Below are 21155 nucleotides of genomic sequence, written 5' to 3' on the forward strand. Positions count from 1 at the left end.
AAGCAGATGGATGCACAAAAGGACTTATATTTACATAAAAGAAAATGACAGATGTTTCCTGGGAGTCTGTTGTATATTAATTTGACGTGAATGTGTGTGTTGGAGGAGAACAAGTGTTAAGAAATTGATGTACAAAACAAGAGCATTCTTCCCACAGTGTCTGAGAAAGGCAGCTCCCATCTTTGCTGAGAAACCAACTCTTTCATTACCCTTAATTACTTACCCCTATACTTTTAAATTGAGACTCACTAGAACATGCGGAGCTTCTACTAAACTTAATTACATTTCCCTTCATCGTCCCTGAGAGAAATGTCACCATCCAGAAATGCAGTTGCCCAGGGAGAGAAACTTCTAAAACAAGGACTCATCACTCCAAACGCTACCCACTCCCTCCCCCACACCTCTCATCTTACCAAGTAATACCCAGATACGTTATTTCCTGGCTTAAACCGGCTGCATCAGTAAGAAGGGACATTCTTCATGTGTTATTGCAAAGTAAATCTCTGTCATCTGCATAATCTTGTGGGAGAAGGGAGAAGTTGCATTGTTGGCTACTAGAAAAGTCGTTTTTAGAATAATGAAACTCTATAATGATATTATAAACATGAGAAATTATTACAGATTTCAGGCCCAGACAAAATGGACCATTTAGCCGGATGGACAATTTTCGAGTCTAAAGGTCACTAAGAGATTCGAAAACGTGGAGTCCAGACACCTTAAGTTCAAATTTCAATTTGCATCTTGTTTGTCAGCTGGAAAGATAACCCCTAAAAGAATTTCAAGTAAAATGAACAGATCTTCATAGCAGACTGGCGATAAGATCTTGACAATGGTAACTGTGAAAGACTTTGATTTCACAGCCAACAGGATGAAGTATATCTATCATATCTACCCATGCAACTCTACTTACCATTAGGTAGGTTTCTGCAAAGGGAGAACATACAATTGGAAGGTAAATAAACTGGAAATGTAAATAAACACTGGGGTAGTGAGGAGGGGGATGTGGGATTTACAGAGCACACCTGCATGAAATACAGCCGATTCAGAAAAACATGGAAGGGTCTCACACTTACATTGGTTTAAAAATGCACCTTACTGTGTAGGAGGAGAAATTCACTAGGTAACAAACAAAGCACTTAGAATCAATGGTTTCTCTGCTACTCTGTATCACTCACCTCTTGCTGGAGAGAGGAGAACTACTTGCAAGGAATCAGTCACAGAATGAGTGGGAAGGACAGGCCAGGGATGGAAGCTGGAGCTGCAAGGCGCTTTTAAAGAACAGCCAGGACAGCAGGAGGTATTGAGCAGCGGAGAGGCGGGCAGCACTGTTTCACTGCCATTCAGGACCAGAAAGGACCATTTGGGATGAACTGAGGCTCAGCGGCGGACTGACCTCACTATCACAGGGCTCCAAGTGCTAGTGGGCAAGACCTTGTGCCTTCCACATCCCACTTACACAGCAAGGGCTTTGCTAACCAACAGGATTTAGCAACTGATGCAAATAAAAAAAAATAAGTAAAGAGCTTTGATGTAGAGATTTTAACATCCTCTCCATTCGTGTATCTGTTCTTATTTTTCTCAGATGCTTAAGAAAACCAAGGGGAGAAAAAAGCTAAAACTAGAAAAAGGGTAGAAACAAATTCTCTCTTTGTCCAAGTAAATCAAAGCTTTGTTTGGAAGACTCAACTGTCAGTTCCTTGCCTTGTTATTTCTAACACAGGGCTTCCCAACTTTCTACAGTACAAAACTATTCTGTCCTCACCTGGAGGGTGATGCTGGGGAGGTGAAGATAGGGGATAGATGAGAACCCTTCTAGCTGGACAAAGCTACTGAAGGAGAGAGAGAGAGAGAGAGAGTGTGTGTGTGTGTGTGTGTGTGTGTGTGCGTGCGCGCGCGTGCGTGCCCATGCACATGTTTAGTGAAAGACAGTTGCTCTTTTCCTTCATGTTTCTAGAGCAAGAGAGCAAAGAGAACTACATAGGGCAGATAGGCAAGGAAATAATTATAGGTAAAACAGATTAAGCGTGAGCTCTATGAATGGAGGAATTATGTGTGGTTTTTTCATTGCCATTGCCCACCATCTGCTGCAATGGGGCACGTGGTAGGCGTTCCATAAACATATTTTCAATTGGTCATTTGAAATAATAAGAGACACTAAGAATTCTGAAAATATGGCTAAATTAAATAGAATGCCTTCTGATACCTCCAGTCAGCACCTCAAACACAGCCTGATTCAAATAGCCATTGCTGACCAGGTGAGGTGGCTTACGCCTGTAGTTCCAGCACTTTGGGAGGCTGAGGTGGGTGGATCACTTGAGGTCAGGAGTTCGAGACCAGCCTGGCCAACATGGTGAAACCCTGTCTCCACCAAAACACAAAAAATTAGCTGGGCATGGTGATGCATGCCTGTAACTCGGGAGGCTGATGCAGGAGAATCATTCAGACTCAGGATGCAGAGGTTGCAGTGAGCCGAGATCACACCACTGCACTCCAGCCTGGGCAACAGAACAAGACTCTGTCTCAAAAATAAATAAATGAATGAATGAATAACAGCTATGGTGATCACACCTGACTGTGTGTAGAGCAGGTTGTACTCTGCACACAACCCACTTATTTTCACAGACCACCTGGCAAATGGAGCTAGGGATCTACAATTTTAAGTTCAATGTACTCTGAGCAAAGACATTTTGCAAAATGTTCGGGACAATACATGGAGAAGTGATAAATACATGAATCATCACGACAATCACACAGCATATATTAAATGCTATAGAGATATTTTGCATGTAGAATTCTGAAAGTTGCAAGATCAGTTACATAATACTTTCAAGCCTCTCTCCTTGTGATGCTGATTCTCTTTTTAACATGTTCTTTAATGACTTCTGTCTACTCCTTTCTCTACTTAGTGGTTCCCTGAGAGGAACTGTACAGCCTCTTCCTAAAATAGTCACTTGGATACGCGTAATTCTGCAAACTGTTTCCAAATACTAGAGAAGAACGAAGGTATTGTAAGTGCTAAATAAATTAATCCTTAAAGTAACAGAAATAAATAAAACAATAATTGATATGAACATTTGATTAAAATTCCAACGCCTAACCAAAGTTAAGTATACTCCTATTAAGGATTGGGTTAACCAGTTTCCTCTACTTACACATTCATTTCCTGCACATTCTCAGCTGCAAAATAAAAGGTCTTGATCTGTGGATGGCTGATCTTAAAAGCACTTGAAGGAGGAAAAGCACAAACACATAAAAAATTAGTGTTTATAGTCAACAATGGGTCTGAAAGTAAATCAGTAAAATATAAGCTTCGTAAACTTGTCTGCTTTCTTCATAAATTTACAAAAAATAATTTAGTAATATTAAATACCTATGTCTAGTCTCTAGTTTGTATAGGGAACTGAGAGTAAATTTTTTATGTCAGAATATCCAGAACATTTAAAATATATAGGCATATCCTTTTCCTCTCACTTGCTAACTGCTTTGCTATAAAGATACAATAAATTCAATTTTAAAGTGATAGAAATGTCACTTCAAAATACCCAGAACAACTACTTCAAGCAAGGTATTTCTTCACTTTCAACCAAATATGCAGAAGAATTTTTATAGGAAAATAATCAAGTATGGAACATCCACTCCACAGCAACACATCAGAAATCTTATCCAAGGCACCCTTTGTTAGTAAAGGAGAAATATGAAATAGACTTTAGTATAAAAGAAAAGTAGAAAACATTGAAGATAACAAACGAGAAGTGCTTCCACTTTAACCTTTAGGCAGGAAGTCCTGCAGCACAGCACAGGTCAGGGTTTTTGTAAATAGCCAGTCCTTTTCAAACCACAAGAATCAACACTGGACGTGTGCAACCATACCACAGAGGCAAAGATGTAAAGTTAACACCAGTTTACTAATCTTGTTAAAAGTACTCAATTGCTGCAACGAGTAACATAGGACAAAAAGGAAGGCCCCCTTCGGATAAGACTGGAAAAGATGTCAAAGGTAGAAGGAATAATAAGAAAAAGGTGAAAATGGTCACATATGCAAAATATAGCAGACTGCTATCATGGGAGGAGCACTTGAATGAAAGTCTAGATACCTGGGTTTACAGCCAGCCCTCTCACAAGATCTAAGGAGGTCACAGACTCTTTGGGCTGTTTCCTTCTCAGGAAAACCAGGACCATGAGCTGGTGATTTTTTTTGGTCCCTGTCAGTTCTCAAATCTTTTGGATTTAAATTAGATCAGAGTGTCATCTCTAAGCTTAAGACATCTCAGAAAATTCAATTCCAAGGGTGCATCTGATTAACCCCATGAACTAAGAAAGAGAAACTGGTCTTGCTGGCATATCTGCAACTCGGGTGAGTCCTATTTAACTGCTTGTTCTTTTCTTTACTAGAACTGAAGCTTGACATGTGACCTCCCTGCCAGTCCTGGAGGGGTTTTACTCCATCACAGACACAGTCATCAGCAACAGTCCATGCCAAGGCTTCATGGGGGTTTTAAAATCCATCTGCTCCACAAAACAAAAATTCCAGAAAATGAGAGGTTAAATGCTTCTATTTCTATGTAGGGTGCCAACCCATAACGCTCCAAAATCTCAGACATTCCGATGTTACCTTCACTCACTTCTAAATCACCATATCACTTGGTGAACATCATGAAGAGATAGTATCCTGGCTCAGAGTTCTGTGGAAGATGAGAGACAACTTACTGCTTTTTCTTGCATTCGGATGCTCTTTCCACAGTGAAATCAGGCAGGTTGACAAATCCATCAGCTTTCTCTGCCTGAAACAAACACATACCACAAATAGGAATGAATGCATCAATCCTGGGGATTAGTGTATTGAGATACATGGAATAGGGATGGTATAAATGAAATGAGGGAGAATCAAGAGATACCACCCTGAATCACCATGGAGGTGTCCCAGATACACAGTTCATGAGAAAAATTAATGTTCTCCTGATAAGCCACCCAGAATCTTTCCATGAGAAGTGACATGACATGACACAGCTTAGGGATGGTCACCATATGGCAGGCATAGGACCTGCCTCCATCCGCCTCCTGTCTCTGTGGAAAACATAGCTAACCAAACAGAGTCTTATGTCTGCTGAGCCCATCAGCATCCACAGCATCTTCTATTCCTACTACTCTAGTCAGCTAGCACATAGGAAGAAACCTAACTAGCATTCTTGATATATATGGTGCCCAGAGCACTGACTTTGGAGTTAGCAAATCTGCACTCCTATCATGGATCGACCACTTACTGGTTGTTATGACTTAAATGAGCTCAGATAAACAAAACAGCTAACAGTCACTCAACACACATTATTTCCCCTCCCAAGTCTGTAGACAGGGCCTTGGGGATTAAATCACAGAGCTACATCTTTCAGAACCTCAGTCCCATCGTTGATTCCTGGGGATTCTTTCTACAAAGAAAAGACTGTAGAAGAAAATTACATTTATGAGGACATAGCATAAATGTCACTTTACATCAGCAAAAACATGTATAGGAAATATAATCACTGTCCCACCTCTCTAAGAATTTGTTAATCTGTGTTTTACAAATAAAGTTTAACCGAGCCACGATGAAGCTAGATTGTTTGTCACCCATAGAATTCAAATCTTCTTGCATCTACACTGATGTCTCTGAGTAGAGAGATAGAATCCACAAGATTAAACGTAAATGGGTCTGTGGTTACTGGGAGATGAGTAAAAATGGATTTTGAAAATACAATCTTAATTTTACAAGTCGGCTAGCTATTAAGTTAGTGTCATGGGTGCTTTTAGTTTACTTGATCATTCTGCTCTTTCCTTTATTGTCAACTAGAGTGCAACTTGCATTCTTTTCTTCGGAAAAATTAAACGGTGAAGCATCCAACCCTATGCCCATCTTCTCTCTCTTACGTGACTCAACTCATCTAAATTCTTCACCTGAAATGCCTTCTTCTTATAAGATTCAAAACTCAAGGCTGGGTGCAGTGGCTCATGCCTGTAATTCCAGCACTTTGGGAGTCTGAGACGAGTGGATCACTAGAGGTAAGGTGTTCAAGATCAGCCCAGTCAACATGGTGAAACCCTGTCTCTACTAAAAATACAAAAAAAAAAAAAAATTTAGCTGGTCATGGTGGTGGGCACCTGCAATTTCAGCTACTTGGGAAGCTGAGGCAGGAGGTTAGCTTGAACCTGGGAGGTAGAGGTTGTAGTGAGCCAAGATCGCGCCACTGCACTCCAGTGTCGACAACAGAGTGAGACTCTGTCTTAAAAAAAAAAAAAAATTCAAAACTTAATTCTAATGGGTACTCTCTTCTTTAAACATTATTTATGCATATGTGTGTATACAGAATGAATATGTATTCATTCATATGTATATTATATATATGCAGCGTCTCTCTTGACAGGCTGCTTAATTACTGGATGCGGATTCTCAAAGAGAATATAAGGTATTCAGAGAATACAGACTAAGTCAACTTTCTGTACAATGCACAGTGCTTCCTGTGGATTCTCAATCAACCTTGCAAAAAAGTATAGTTTTGAAAAACTATGTTAGGTCCCATCAATTCCACTTTTAGATCTACAAACTGAGTATCCCTTATTTGAAATGCTTGGAACTGTCAGTGTTTTATATTTCCGAATTTTTCTGATTTGGGGATATTTGCATGTACAAACAAATCAAGCATCCCAAATCTGAAAATCCAAAACCCAATAAATACTCCCTTTGAGCATCATGTTGGTGCTCAGAAACTTTCAGATTTTGGAACATTTTGGATTGGATTTTTGGATTACGGATGCTCAAATGTATGCCCAAAGGAATTGAAAAATGGTACTCAAATACATGTGCAGCCCTGTTCACAAAGCACTCACAACAGCCAAAAGGTAGAAACAGCCCAAATGCCCATTAACAGATAAATGGATAAATTAATTGTGCTGTATCTATACAATGGAATATTATTCAGCCTTAAAAAAGAATAAAGTACTAATACATGCTATGTGGATGAATCTCAAAAACCTCATGTTAAGTGAAAGAAACAAGACACAAAAGCTCATCTCTCATATGATTCAATTTATAGGAAATATCCAGAAGTGGAAATCCAGAGAGACAGAACATAGCTAATGGGTAGCTACCCAGGGCCTAGGCAGTAGGAAATAGGGAGCAACTGCTCAGTGGGTAAGGGGTTTCCTTTTGGGGTGATGAAAATGTTTGGAATCTAGATAGATGAGGAGGTTGCACGATGTTGTGAATGTATTAAATGCCACTGAATTGCTTACTTTAAAGTAGTTAATGTTAGGTTGTATGACTTTCATCTCAATTTTAAGAATCTATGTTAGGGTAAGGCGTTTTTATGTAAATTTCCATAATTAATTTAGAAAGAAAAAAATCACTTAGACTCAGCATTTGTTTCTACTTCCTCCTCCCATTCATTTCCATATGTTCCAGAGAAACCGTAGAGACCAAAACTCTGCCCATGTTGCTAAATCCCCTCTACTGTTTTCAGTCCTCACTTAATTGAACTCTAAGTGGCGCTGTAGTTGCTTTCTCCCTCTGGAGCCACCCTCCTGTTGTGGCGTTTTTGACAACACATTACTGCTGCTCCCTTTTTTTCTCTAACTATGCCTTCTTCTCTTTCAGGGCTCTTGTTCTCCTGTCTATTTCTTAAATGTCAGAGTTCCCTAGAGTTCTGTCCACAGACTTATTATCTTTTTGTTCCAAAACTCTCTATGGATGATCATACACACCCTCATGGCTTCATCTGTCATCACTGTACACACATATCCAAAACCCATACCTTGTATCACCACTGTCTACATATATCCAAAATCCGTATCTCAAACTGGGATTTAATCCAGGAACTCCTGTCCCAGATTTCCAGTTGCCTAGTAAGCCTATTCCATGGGCCCCGCAAGAGTAACAAATCCAAAATCAAACTCATTATCTTACTCGTAAAATGCCTATACCTTTCTCCTGTGTTCTCTACTTCAGTGAACAGTATCACTTTCTAGCCAGTTGCCGAAACAGGACATCTGAGAGATATCCCCAACTCTTCCATTCCTTTCTGGGTGCCCGTGCACGTAAACTCAAAGTTGTATTGTTGCTGCATCTGCTCACGGGTCTTCAATCCATCCATTACCTACTGCCTCCTTCAACTTACCCTTAATGTTTTGTTGAATGACTACAAAAGTCTCCTAAACTATTCTCCTCCTCTGTAATTCTGCCCTTTCATCAAATTTAGTGTCCAAATCACAGTCAGAGTCACAGCAAATCTTTACATCATGAGCATTCTTCATGGCACTGTTCTGATTAAATACCCTGCATGGTGTCCAGTTGCCCTCGGGTCAACTCTAAATGCCTCAGCAGAGGATTTAGACCCTTTATAATCAAGCCCTGATTAGTTCCACAATTTCATCTCTCCCCCTCCCCCACTTAGCCAAAGACAAACAGAAAAATCAAAAACAAAGGAAAAACAATACTTCTGGCCAGGCGCAGTGGCTCACGCCTGTAATCCCAGCACTTTAGGAGGCCAAGGTGGGCAGATCACCTGAGGTTAGGAGTTTGAGACTCGCTTGGCCAACATGGTGAAACTCCATCTCTACTGAAAATTGCAAAAAGTAGCCAGGTATGGTGGCGGATGCCTGTAATCCCGGCTACTTAGGAGGCTGAGGCTGAGGCAGGAGAATCGCTTGAACCGGGAAGCGGAAGTTGCAGTGAGCCGAGATCACACCACCGCACTCCAGCCTGGGCAACAGAGCGAAACTCTGTCTCGAAACAAAAAAAAACAATTAAAAAATAAAATAATAAAAAAAGAAAAAACAATAGTTCCATGAAGCTGAATTAGAATCAGCACCCAATTTATGGCATGATTAGTTTCTAGAAAACTCATTTTCAGTACAATAAATTATCTCAAATGAGATGATACACAAATCAATCAACAAAAATGTAACACACCCACATACACTTTTAGTAGTATTTTTATTCGTCTAAAAATAAAATTGGCCAGGCTCAGTGGCTCACGCCTGTAAGGAGGCCAAGGTGGAAGGATCACTTGAGCCCAAGAGTTCAAGACCAGCCTGGGCAACATGGTGAAATCCCATCTCTGCAAAGGTATAAAAATTAGCCGAGCATGGTGGCACACGCCTGTAATCCCAGCTACTTGAGAGGCTGAGGTGGGAGAATCACCTGAGCCCAGAGGTCGAGGCTGTCATGGGTTGTGATCACACCACTGCACTCCAGCCTGGGTGACAGAGTTAGAATGTGTCTTAAAAAAAAAATTAATTAACTAATTAAATTTAATCAATGTAAATTAATTACATTTAATCATTGTAAAAAATAAACGGTAAATCTTCATTTGGGTGGATTCCTTTTCTGCATAAGTGAAACAGCTGAGATTCCCTTAAATAGGAGCCTAAATAAGTTTGGGTGAAAACATCATAGTGTTTCCCCAGGAAATTATCACTTTAAAAGCAGAAGCTTTTTTTTTTTGTACTCTGAAGACAGTTGAGTTATATTCAAAATCAGATAATTTGTGTCAAAAATGGTCCCTGCTTATTTGACTTGCAAAAAAAGGCCTCAAAAATGACAATCACAGAGGGCAAATCCTGAGAGAATGACAGTTTTCTTCTCTTCCTCCTCCTTGTCCTCCTCCTACGCTTCTCCAGATCCCTTGTTGCCTATTATATTAACTAAAATGAGTTTGTTGAATGAGATCCTTCTTCTTCAATTCCTAACTTTCTAAAAAGCTTCCTGCAGGTGGCCAAATGGGGTGGCTCACGCCTGTAATCTCAGCACTTTGGGAGGCCGAGGCAGAAGGATCACTTGAGTTCAGGAGTTCAAGACCAGCCCAGGCAACATAGGGAGACCTTGTCTCTATTTAAAAAAAAAAAAAAAAGGTTTCCTCCAGGTTCTATATGGGTACCTGCAAGTTTCCCTCGAAATCCTGATGTAATAAAAAACTTGTTCTCCTGCCAGAGGTATCAAACCCATCCTTTGGCCATTGTGCAAACTTCTCTTTCCAAATCTAGTCTTAAATTCAGAAGAAACACATTCCTTTTACTGTGTTTGGTTACCTGGTTGTTTGTCTGCTTCTCCAATGGATTGTGAGTACCCTGAAGGTAATAACTGTTTTGTTCATACATATTATTTATAAGGTATGGAATAAGTACATGTAAAATAAATAAATACATTTTATGAATGAATGAACGAACTATAATCTTTTTCCTCTGACAATAAAGTGTTAAAATGAGATGCAAAAGGTAGTGTGAAAAAGTTTGACAGTTTCTTTTTTTTTTTTTTTCCAGATGGAGTCTGTCTCTGTGTTGCCCAGGCTTGAGTGCAGTGGCGCGATCTTGGCTCACTGCAAGCTCCGCCTCCTGGGTTCACGCCATTCTCCTGCCTCAGCCTCCCTAGTAGCTGGGACTACAGGCGCCCACCATCATACCTGGCTAACTTTTTGTATTTTTTTTAGTAGAGACGGGGTTTCACTGTCTTAACCAGGATAGTCTCGATCTCCTGACCTTGTGATCCGCCTGCCTCAGCCTCCCAAAGTGCTGGGATTACAGGCGTGAGCCACCACGCCCAGCAGTTTGGCAGTTTCTAAAAAACGTAAGCATATAATTACCTCACCAATGAACAATTCTACCCCTAGGTATCTACCCAAGAGGAACGGATACAAATGTCCATGCAAAGGTTTGTGTGCAAATCATTACAGCAGCGTTATTCGTAATAACCCAGAACTGGAAACAGCCTAAATGCCCATCAACTACTAAATAGAGTAGGACACAGCCATATGATGAAATGCTATGTAATCATGAAAAGGAGCAAACCACTGACACTTGCTGAAACATGGATGAACCCTGAAAACATTCTGCTAAGTGAAAGTGAAACACAAGCGATCACTTATGACTGTGTGATTCCATTTCCATGAAATGTCCAGAAAGGGCAAATCTATAGAGACAGAAAGCAGGACAGTGGTTGCCTGGGGTTAGGGGTGGGAATTAACTGTAAATAGGGATGGAGGATCTTATTGGTACAATAAAAATTATTTAAAACTGTTTTATTATGATGGTTGCACCACTCGGTAAATCTACCAAAAATGGATGAACTGCAAATTTGAATAGTGTGAACTTTATGATACATAAAATGTACCTTAATACAGCTGTTTTTAAAAACATGAGGTGCAGAGGAAGTTTGGAGAATAATATGCAAATTAAATCTCTCCTAGTTGGCCATCAGTGAGACTTGGAAGCAGGTGAAATAGGAGGCTTCTGACAATCCCACTGACGATTCAGTATGATTTGTTCAAACTTCAGATACCAAATTAGGTTTCTATTTCCAATACTCCATGGTTTAATCTTAACTATAGTTTCAAGCTTGGACTATAGGAATTTTGGAGACACAAATATTTCATGCAATGTTTGCCATACTTCAGACATTTTTAAAAATTAACTAAAATAGAACATTAAATTTTAATATTTAAATGGCAGAGCATAGAGGCTTTTTAGGACAGTGAAAATATACTGTATTTTTTTAAAGCTGAATATATGTCATTATACATTTGTCCAAACCCATAGAATGTACAACACCAAGAGTGAACCCAGGATGAACTATGGAGCCTGGGTAACAATGATGTGCCAATGTCGGCTCATCAATTATAACAAATCTCCCACGCAGATGGGGATATTGATGATGGGGAGGTTGTGCATGAGTATGGGCAGGGAGTATATGGGCAATAGCTGTACCTTCCTCTTAATTTTGCTGTGAGCCTAAAACTGCTCTAAAAAGATAAAGTCTTTTAGAAATTAACTAAAATAGGACATCAGATTTTAGAATTTAAATGCAAAAATAAGTGTTCATTGCCATGATAACATTTGGCCTTTTTGTACCACAGGTATTTTGGAAAACATACAAAATTACTTCTTAGGTACCTACACATGTCAGAAAAGCAGAAGAGGCTGACCAGCAGAAATGAGAGTGACATGTATTCCCGAGTCTAAGTAGGTCAAAGAAGACCAAGCCAGAAGCAGATGAATGGTAATATAGGAAACGGTCATGTAGTTCCTGGTTAAAAAATGAAAAGTAATATTCTCTCTCTATTTTCAATGAAACCATAGTTCCTTAATTCTAAAACCCTGATTTCTTTACACTTCAATAATTCTGAAATCAGAAGGCACCTTAGAGTCTATGTATATTTTCATTGCAACGTTTTCTCCCCTAAAACCTGTTATTAAATAAATTATAGGTCCTAAATAGAATCTTGAATTCAAGAAAAAAAATTAGCTAAAAAAATTTCTTTGTAATACACTTTTGTGTTTTTAAGGGAATGTAGAATTGAAATTCTTGAAATTACCTTAAGCAAATTTAATGAGGTTTCCCAATGACTATCTGAATCAGGAGAAGCTGCAAAAGTCTCCATTTCTCCACGTAAATCTATTGTTTTCTCAGTTATTCCCCAAAACCCCCAGGGCATTGGAAACAGATGAGGTCTAAACTCTGAGCTGAGCTGCCCATTCTCATGCCACCTTAGAACAGTTGTCACTAGATTCTCACACTACACACACACTCATGGCCACTAGAGAAATCTGAATTATATTCTTTAAAATAGAAAGTAAAAGTAAATGGAGATCGAAGAAAAGATAGTTTAAAATTCACTGTAAAAGTTCTAGTTCTACGGAGAAACCGTCATTCTCACACATTGCTGGTGGTAATGCAAAATGGAACTCAACAGAAGGAAACTGGATAATAATCAGCAAAAACACACTTGCCCATTGACCCAGAAATTCCATTTCTGGGATCTGTCCTAACTATACCTTGGAGAATATATGGAATGACATGTGCATTGCAGCGTTGTTTGTATTTACAAAGGATTGCAAAGAATGCAAATGCCTATCATCAGGGGACAGTTGAATACACCGTGGTATCCACACACAGTGAATAACTATGAAAAATGCCATACAGCACATACAGCAATCTCTAGGACACAGTGAGAGAAAAAGTAAGGTTCAGTACTATATATGTATGCTAATTTTGTGTAAGAAAGGAGGCTGGGATTGGCTCAATATACACACTTGCTGTATTTGCGAAAAGAAACACGGAAAAATAAACCAAAAACAAATAGAAAAGGGGGAAGAAAGAGGATAGAGAACAGAGATGCAAAGGAGACTAACTTGGTTGTAACTTGTTACAGTTTTGACTTTGGAATCAGGTACATGATTGATTTTTTAAATCAAAAACAAACATGAAAAAGAAAAGCAATTCTCGAAATTAAAAACAAATAGAAGCAAACCTAACTGAATGTAAAGATGGTGACATAGTACTACACAAATAATCACTGCTCTGAGACGCCTCAGAACTTTGACTATACATACTTCATGGCTTACAGGCTAAGTAAGTACTCTTCGCAATGACATGTTATTATCATCTTTACATAGTCTTGGTAGGTTCTTCCTTTCTTCCCCTCTAAAATTGCACAGAATCTAAAGCTTCTCTCCTTCTCTCCATACAATAGCATCCATGGCATTGCAACTCATCTGCCCCTTCCTTTCAGAAAAGGAAAAGTGAAGATTAGCACACCAACACAATCTACATTCTGCAACTATCACAGAGAGCTGCACGTATTAGCATCGGGCTGTGACAAGCACTGCACCAAAAGAAAGAAAAAATGTCTGTATTTTATTTTCTTGTAGATATCAGAAGCAGACACAGTAGGGAGTGTGCTTGGAATCCTTTTAAGAGATAATAATCTTGAGTAACACATAATAAGACCTAACATTTATTGAGTGCTAAGCATATGCCAGTGAGGCAGTACTATGATCACAACCTTAAGAGGAAAATTCATCCCATGCCAAGTGCTGGAAGCTAGAACACCAAGCTAGCCTGGCATTATACCATGGGAACCCCCAATGTGGTACTATTAAAGTGACAGGACTCAGACCAGGACCCAGCAAACAGTCGAATAATTCTAAAGACAAGACTGAAGAAATTCTTCAGAGCTCAAATAGGCTCAGGAACTGAAATGGGAGAAGGAGAGAATCTGCAGTCGACACATGGCACAGAAATAAACAACCCTGGATTTGGAATTAATGTCTCGATGCAAGCCACATACTCTGACATCCCAGGCAGAGTACTTAACTTCTGTGAGTCACTGTCCTCACAGCGAATAAGCAGCTATAACCAGCTTCTCCAGACTAAATAGAAATTAACACAGATGTGTGTAATAATGTAAAATTTGTTAAAGCTATAAAAAATCCAAGCATTTATTATTATTAGTTCCTAGAAAAGCAGGAAAATGGGTGAAAAGAAAACAAAAGAGAAGGACTGATCCTGAAATTAATGTAAAATAAGGTGTTTTTTTTGTTTGTTTGTTTTGTTTTTTTGAGATGGAGTCTTACTCTTGTCACCCAGGCTGGAGCGCAGCGGTGTGATCTCATCTCACTGTAACCTCCGCCTCCCAGGTTCAAGTGATTCTTCTGCCTCAGCCTCCCAAGTAGCTGGGGTTACAGGCACGTGCTGCCATGCCCAGCTAATTTTTGTATTTTTAATAGAGACAGGTTTTCGCCATATTGACCAGACTGGTCTCAAACTCCTGGCCTCAAGTGATCTGCCCACCTCAGCCTCCGAAAGTGCAAAATAAGTTTTTTGACTGAGTGCACTGTAAGCTGAGCCCTCCGACTAGCTGTTTCTGTGTCTCAGCTCTCCTCTCTTTTCTTTGCATCAGATTAATGGTTGAAAAAAACATTTTAGATTATTTAGAGAATAATAATGCTAGTAAACTTACTATATTCTTCATGTATTATTTGGGGTGTATTTTTACTAAAATATTGTTGCATTTGGGTTTAGCGAACATTACCCTATGAATATAATTAGATTTAGATCCAGAGCGAGACTTTTTTCTTACAAACACCTAGAAATAGATATTCTACATAGACAACAGTTGGTAAATGTTTTTGGCTAGAAAAAAGGCCCAGTTTCCTACAGAACCCAGAGAATCTTGGCATTGATTATAAAAACAGAAGGAAAGAATTGATTACGCTAATGAGGATGGTTCTGGGGATACTGAGGCTCCAACAGGGGGAAGAGGGGAAGGGTTCTGCAGTAAGGAGATCACTTACTCTCAGTGACCCTGACACATGCGCTGTCCTTACCACCCAGGGCACACTGGCAAGACTTCCTGCACCAGCACCTGGATCTCACTGGGGGAAAGCTTCTCTGGCTGCCCTATTCCACTCTTTCACCTGTACAGAAGTCCTCAGAGATCACTGCCCCCTGGGACGAGCTCTCAACCAGCAACGAATGGGACTTGGGGCAGAAATGCCCCCGGCTGGGTCAGACGCCATGGCTCACACCTGTAATCCCAGCACTTTGAGAGGCCAAGGCAGAAGGATCTCTTGAGGCAAGGAGTTCAAGACCAGCCGGGGCAACATAGTGAGACGTCTCTCTAAAAAACATACAAAAATTAGCGAAGCACAACTATGTGCACCTGTAGCCTCAACTACGCAGGCAGCTGAGTCAGGAAGATTGCTTGAGCCCAGGAGTTGGAGGTTGCGGTGAGCTATGATCACACCACTGCATTTGAGCCTGGATGACAGTGAGACCCCATCTCTAAAACAAGAAAAATACATAGGTAAACAAATCAATATCCCAGTTCCTTTTTCCCTTAGTGTGAAAACTCTGGGGTACATGTTTTTCACAGGCTTCCAGGGTTCCCCAGAAGGATGAAGCTTTGGTTACCCACAGTCACACCCTGCTTGCTAAGGAGAACTTTATTAACTAACTTTTCTACCCTCTCTCACTTCTCTATTCCCTTTCCGAGTATCTCCTGGGTCACTTCTCAAGTAAACTGCTAGCACCCAAATCCTCTTCTTAAGAGTCTGCTTCTGGGAAACCTAAACCAGGATGCTATTCCCCTTGCAGAAAACATTCCCTCCCAAGAACAGCCCAACTGCTCAGCACAATAATCCCTCCTTAATATTCCCTCCTAAAAGTCAACCGACGATATGGCTATCTCACTATCACATTACGTCATATTTAGATTGGTGACCAAGAAGTGGCTGGCACCTGTTCTATGCCTTGTAAGTCACCTCTCCTAGCTAGCCACTACAATCTTTCATTCTCTCCTTATGGAGAAAGAGGGAAAGGGCTCTGAAGTAAGGAGTCCTCTCGGAGCAAAATCATATTTTAAGTGAAATGAAGTTACTAGTGAACTTTCAGGTAGTCTGACATACAAAGATAGGAATTACCTTCTGAAATGTAATTTTCAAAAACGATTAAGATGCAAACCTCAAAATTTAACAGAGTGTTGTGTAATTGTTCTCTGCCGTGTAAAAACCTTAGCTTCGGCTCAGTCTCATCTCTGCCCTATTCTTTTGGAAGCTTTAAAACCCCAAATGTGCTATTGTTTTCACATACATGGGCTGGTCTCTGCAACAGCGTAGCCAAGAAAATGAAAGAAAACAATACATATGAAGGAAAGGTTTTAAATGAATCGTAAGAAATTTGATAAAATCTCACCATTACAGACTAAATTTTATCTCTTGCTATCTAATTCATCTACCATCCATGGTTATTGCATGAGTTTGGAGAAGAATAGATAAAGGAGCACCATTTAAGAAAATTTAAAATCAGATGCATTCTCTTGAATATTGGAGATTTAGAAGTCATAGGCCGGGCATGGTGGCTCACTCCTTAATCCCAGCACTTTGGGAGGGCAAGGCGGGCAGATCACCTGAGGTCAGGAGTTTGAGACCAGCCTGGCCAACATGGCGAAAACCTGTCTCTACTAAAAATACAAAAAATTAGCCAGCCATGGTGGCGGGTGCCTGTAATCCCAGCTACTCGGGAGACTGAGGCAGGAGAATCACTTGAACCCGGGAGGCGGAGGTCGCAGTCAGCTGAGATCGTACCATTGCACTCCAGCCTGGGCGACAAGAGCAAAACTCTGTCTCAGAAAAACAAACAAACAAACAAAAGACAAGGTTAATTCTTTCAAAATCCCAGTCAGCACACCACATAATCTTGCCTTCATGCAATGTGAAGTTATCAAATACTTCAGGAACTTTCAAATCTCTTCAAACCGTTTTCATGAGTTTCATGTGTACTATTAAAATATATCACCACCACCACCATGAAGAAAATCCAGTTCAAAAATGGCAAAAGACATTTCTCCCAAGAAGATATGGAAATGGCCAATAAGCACATGTGAAAGTTGCTCAAGGACAATAGTCATTAAGAAAAGGCAAATCAAAGCCACCATGTGATGGTACCTCACACCCATTAGGATGCTTACTGTAAATAATTAATTAATTAAGTAACAAGCGCTGGTAAGGATGTAGAGAAACTGGAACCCTTGTGTACTACGGTTGGGAATGTAAAATAGTATAGCTACTATGCAAAACAGCATGGTAGTTCCTTAAAAAAAATAATAATAAGATAGAACTACCATATGATCCAGCAATTCCACCTCTAGGTATAAAACCGAGAGAATTGAAAGCAGGGTCTCAAAGAGATATTTGTATGGCCATGTTCACAGCAGCATTATTCACAACAGCCCAAAGGTAGAAGCAATCCAAGTGTCTGTCAACAAATACGAATGAATGAACAAAATGTGGTACACACATCAATGGGATAGGATTCAGCTTAAAAAGGAAGACAATTCTGAGACCTGTTTCAACATGGATGAACCTTGAAGACATTATGCTAAGTAAAATAGGTCAGTCATAAAAGGATAAATACTGTATGATTCCACTTATAGGAGGGAACTACAGTAGTCAAATTCATAGAGACAGAGAGTAGAATGGTGGTTGCCAGGGACTGGGAGGAGAAGGAATGAAGAGTTATTATTTAATAGGTACAGAGTCTCAGTTTTGCAAGATGAAAAGAGTTCTGGAGATGGATGATGCTGACGGTTGCACAGTAATTGGAACTTATTTAATGCCACTCAACTATACCCTTCAAAATGGCTAAAATGGTAAACTTCATTTAAAAAATTATTTTTAAAGCTACTACTCTGAAATCGTTGTCAGTAAAAAATGAAAATGCATTTGCCACGGTAAGTTTTACAAGATTCAAGGTGTGAAAATATCAGTGGCTGACGGGTTGTTAATGAGCACCATCTCTTCCACAGGTAACAGATATCTATCCATGTTTCTGTTGAACAGACACAGAAGCGAGGCCCAGACATGGTAGGTGGTTTGCCCAGGCTGTCAAGGAGCCTCAGCATCAGGGTAGAATCAGGCTAGAATTAAAATTGGGTGAATTCTCTTTCAAGGGAATGTAGAGATACTACACTGTGAGCCCGGGGATATCTTCCCCTGCAGCGTGCCTTTTCCTTGCATCTTTTTTAAAGACATTGTTTCAAACATGCTTCGCTAAATTCTGACTCCTTACAGAAATAATCAATATTTTTTAAACTTTCCACTGCATAGTTTCCTTTTGAAATCTTCTTGAAACATGCTCCATGGAAGATTAAGCACAGCAGCACAGTGACAGATGAGTCTAGCTTGTCTGTAGAAGAGGCAGCTGGGACCTGACCCTTAAAAGAGCTTGCCCCAGACAGATGGTAAATCTTCAAATAAAGACTTCTCAGGAAAATCCTCAAACCTAATGAAAAGTTCAGCTCATCCCATGGGCCACTTCACATTCTGTTGCTTGGGAAATGTGCCCACACTCTCACCATTAACTCATGAGTTACCTGAACTCTTCCTCCAGGGTGGAAAGCTCTGTATTGACAAGTACATAATGTCTTCTAGTCCATTCCCCTGTCTTATAGCTTAAAATCATCCTTTACATGGGGTCGGTAGGTATATTTTTAGTCTTTCCTACACAGGGCAGGTCATAGTCACTGAGAGAAACCATTCCTGGTGTCTGAAAATTCCTAGCACAATTATTCTGCATCCTAAAATCTCAATGTTTCGGCAAACACATTGCTTTTCTTTGTATACATTCCTTTGATTTTTTAAACATTGCTTTTAGATGCATTCAATCTTCTCAAAGTAGCTTTGAATAATATAGAGACGGTGTTCTTGGTCAACATTTACTTGCAAGAAAATAGATGCATAGAGATTTGCATCACTGACTTAGAGCTACAAGACCTCATAATAAAGTACAGGATTAGAATCCAGGTGCCATATATCCTTTATACCATGCTGCCGAAATCCACCTTACTGCCGGCTTGCTTCAAGAATGATCAAATTATATACACACACATATACATATATTTATACACATGCATATCTAGATATATGTTAATATTTATATACATACATATATGTGCCAATACTTACATATTTATGCACTATAAACATCAATTCAATATATATTAATTTATATTTAAGTTAGTGTGTGTGCACTTATGTACTCTGTTAACTATTTTTCCTGTTAACTCTTTTAAACGATTTCAGGATAAAAGGCTTTTTTGATTTTACATTCTACGCATTGGCAAATCAACTATCATATATTCATATATAATTCTTACAGCCATCAGAAATGATATTGTGGATATATATGTATCAATATGGAAATATGTTTCTATGTATTACTTAGTGAGAAAATCAAGTGACAACAGCATCATGCATAATATTATTTTATTTTTGTAAAACATAGAAACGAATGCTTGGAAACACATACATCAAAATGTCTAAACTCATGCCATGGTGGTAGGAAGCTGTATGATTTTTTTTTTTTTAGATGGAGTTTCACTCTTGTTGCCCAAGCTGGAGTGCAATGGCGCTATCTCGGCTCACTGCAACCTCCACCTCCCAGATACAAGCGATTCTCCTGCCTCACTCTCCTGAGTAGCTGGAATTACAGGCATGCACCACCATACCGGGCTAATTTTGTTTTTGTTTTTGTTGTTGTTGTTTTAATACAGACAGGGTTTCTCCATGTTGGTCAGGCTGGTCTCAAACTCCCGACCTCAGGTGATCTGCCTGCCTTGGCCTCCCAAAGTGCTGGGATCACAGATGTGAGCCACCACGCCCGGCCGACCCTGTATGATCTTAAATCATTTATTTATCTCTGTTTGCTTCCATATCCGTCTTCTTTTTTTTATTTCACTTACTTCTATTTTCAAATTTTTCCTATGAGCACACACTACTGTATAACCTTTTTTACAATTTTTATTTTAATTTTTAGCTGTTTTTTAAGAGATGCGGTCTCACCATGTTGACCAAACTGGTCTGAAACTCCTGGCCTCAAGTGATCCTCCCATCTCAGCTTCCTAAAGTGCTGGGATTACAGGCATGAGCCAGCATGGCTGACCCTATTGTATAATCTTTTAAAGCATTTTTCAGTCACTTTAAATTTCCAAAAGGCAAGAAGTTGGATTCTATATTGTTGTGTTTTTTTTTTAAAAAAAAAAAAGAGAGAAGTTGTGGAAACACCAACAAAAGTACTATGCACTCTCCACCAGAGAAAAGAGGGAGGCTGTGTCCCCTGAGTGGGCACCTCACTGCTGTAAGCTAAGAAGACTGTCATCTAAAATACCCCAACCATGGCATTCACTCTGGCAATGCCCAAGCATATCACTGCCTTCTGAGAACAAGACAAAAGAAACCAACATTTCCTGGCTCTCGGTGTTTCACAATTAATATTGAAAAGTTTGGAAAGAATTTAAAGGAAAATAATATTGTCAACATGAGCAATTGTTCCCACATTACATGGACTTAGCAACAAGAAGTTATTGAGAACTGCCTATCCCAACTACAGATAGTGTGGGCATAAAGCTATGACAGGGGAACTATTATTTTAGAAATACATTCAAGGATCTGCAAAGGAAAATAATTGTTAGAACACAATGATGCATTATAGACAATAAATAAACCAAATACTCATTTAAAAATTGATTTCCACGCATGTGAAATTACAATGTCAGAAGTAACAGAATTCAAGAAACTCCTCAATCATTCTAACATTTAGGTTTCCAAATGTTAACTAAGCAAGTATTTTTACCCCTTTGATCTATGAGTCATTGTCTTATGGTAAACCGGTCACCTACAGCTGCAGAAATGTCACGTTTTGCCCTGTCTAGACATGTCAACATTCCACCTTCTCATCCTCCTTTCTAATACAAATTCTAGGAACATATGTTGGCCAAAAGTTCATCAATTTCACATGGTTAGTTTGAATTGTCTTCACTGAAGAAACTTTTCTTTCTTTTTTTTTTTTTTTTTTT

At 39.5% G+C, this 21155-nt stretch overlaps 1 protein-coding gene across 1 annotated transcript in view; it reads right to left on the minus strand.

Annotated features, from left to right (window-relative positions):
• The window catches only part of LOC105542272 (interactor protein for cytohesin exchange factors 1-like), a gene marked incomplete at its 5' end in the record, with an annotated part of 51059 nt that overhangs the window by 21951 nt on the left and 7953 nt on the right, over positions 1–21155 (minus strand). Inside the window, 2 exons of the mRNA XM_011983735.1 lie at positions 3153–3224; positions 4708–4781. Of these exons, the coding sequence (XP_011839125.1) occupies positions 3153–3224; positions 4708–4781 (146 nt within the window). The remainder of the gene's footprint in view (positions 1–3152; positions 3225–4707; positions 4782–21155) is intronic.

Source organism: Mandrillus leucophaeus, unplaced genomic scaffold (genome assembly GCF_000951045.1).
Source record: "Mandrillus leucophaeus isolate KB7577 unplaced genomic scaffold, Mleu.le_1.0 Scaffold2546, whole genome shotgun sequence".
NCBI lineage: Eukaryota > Metazoa > Chordata > Mammalia > Primates > Cercopithecidae > Mandrillus > Mandrillus leucophaeus.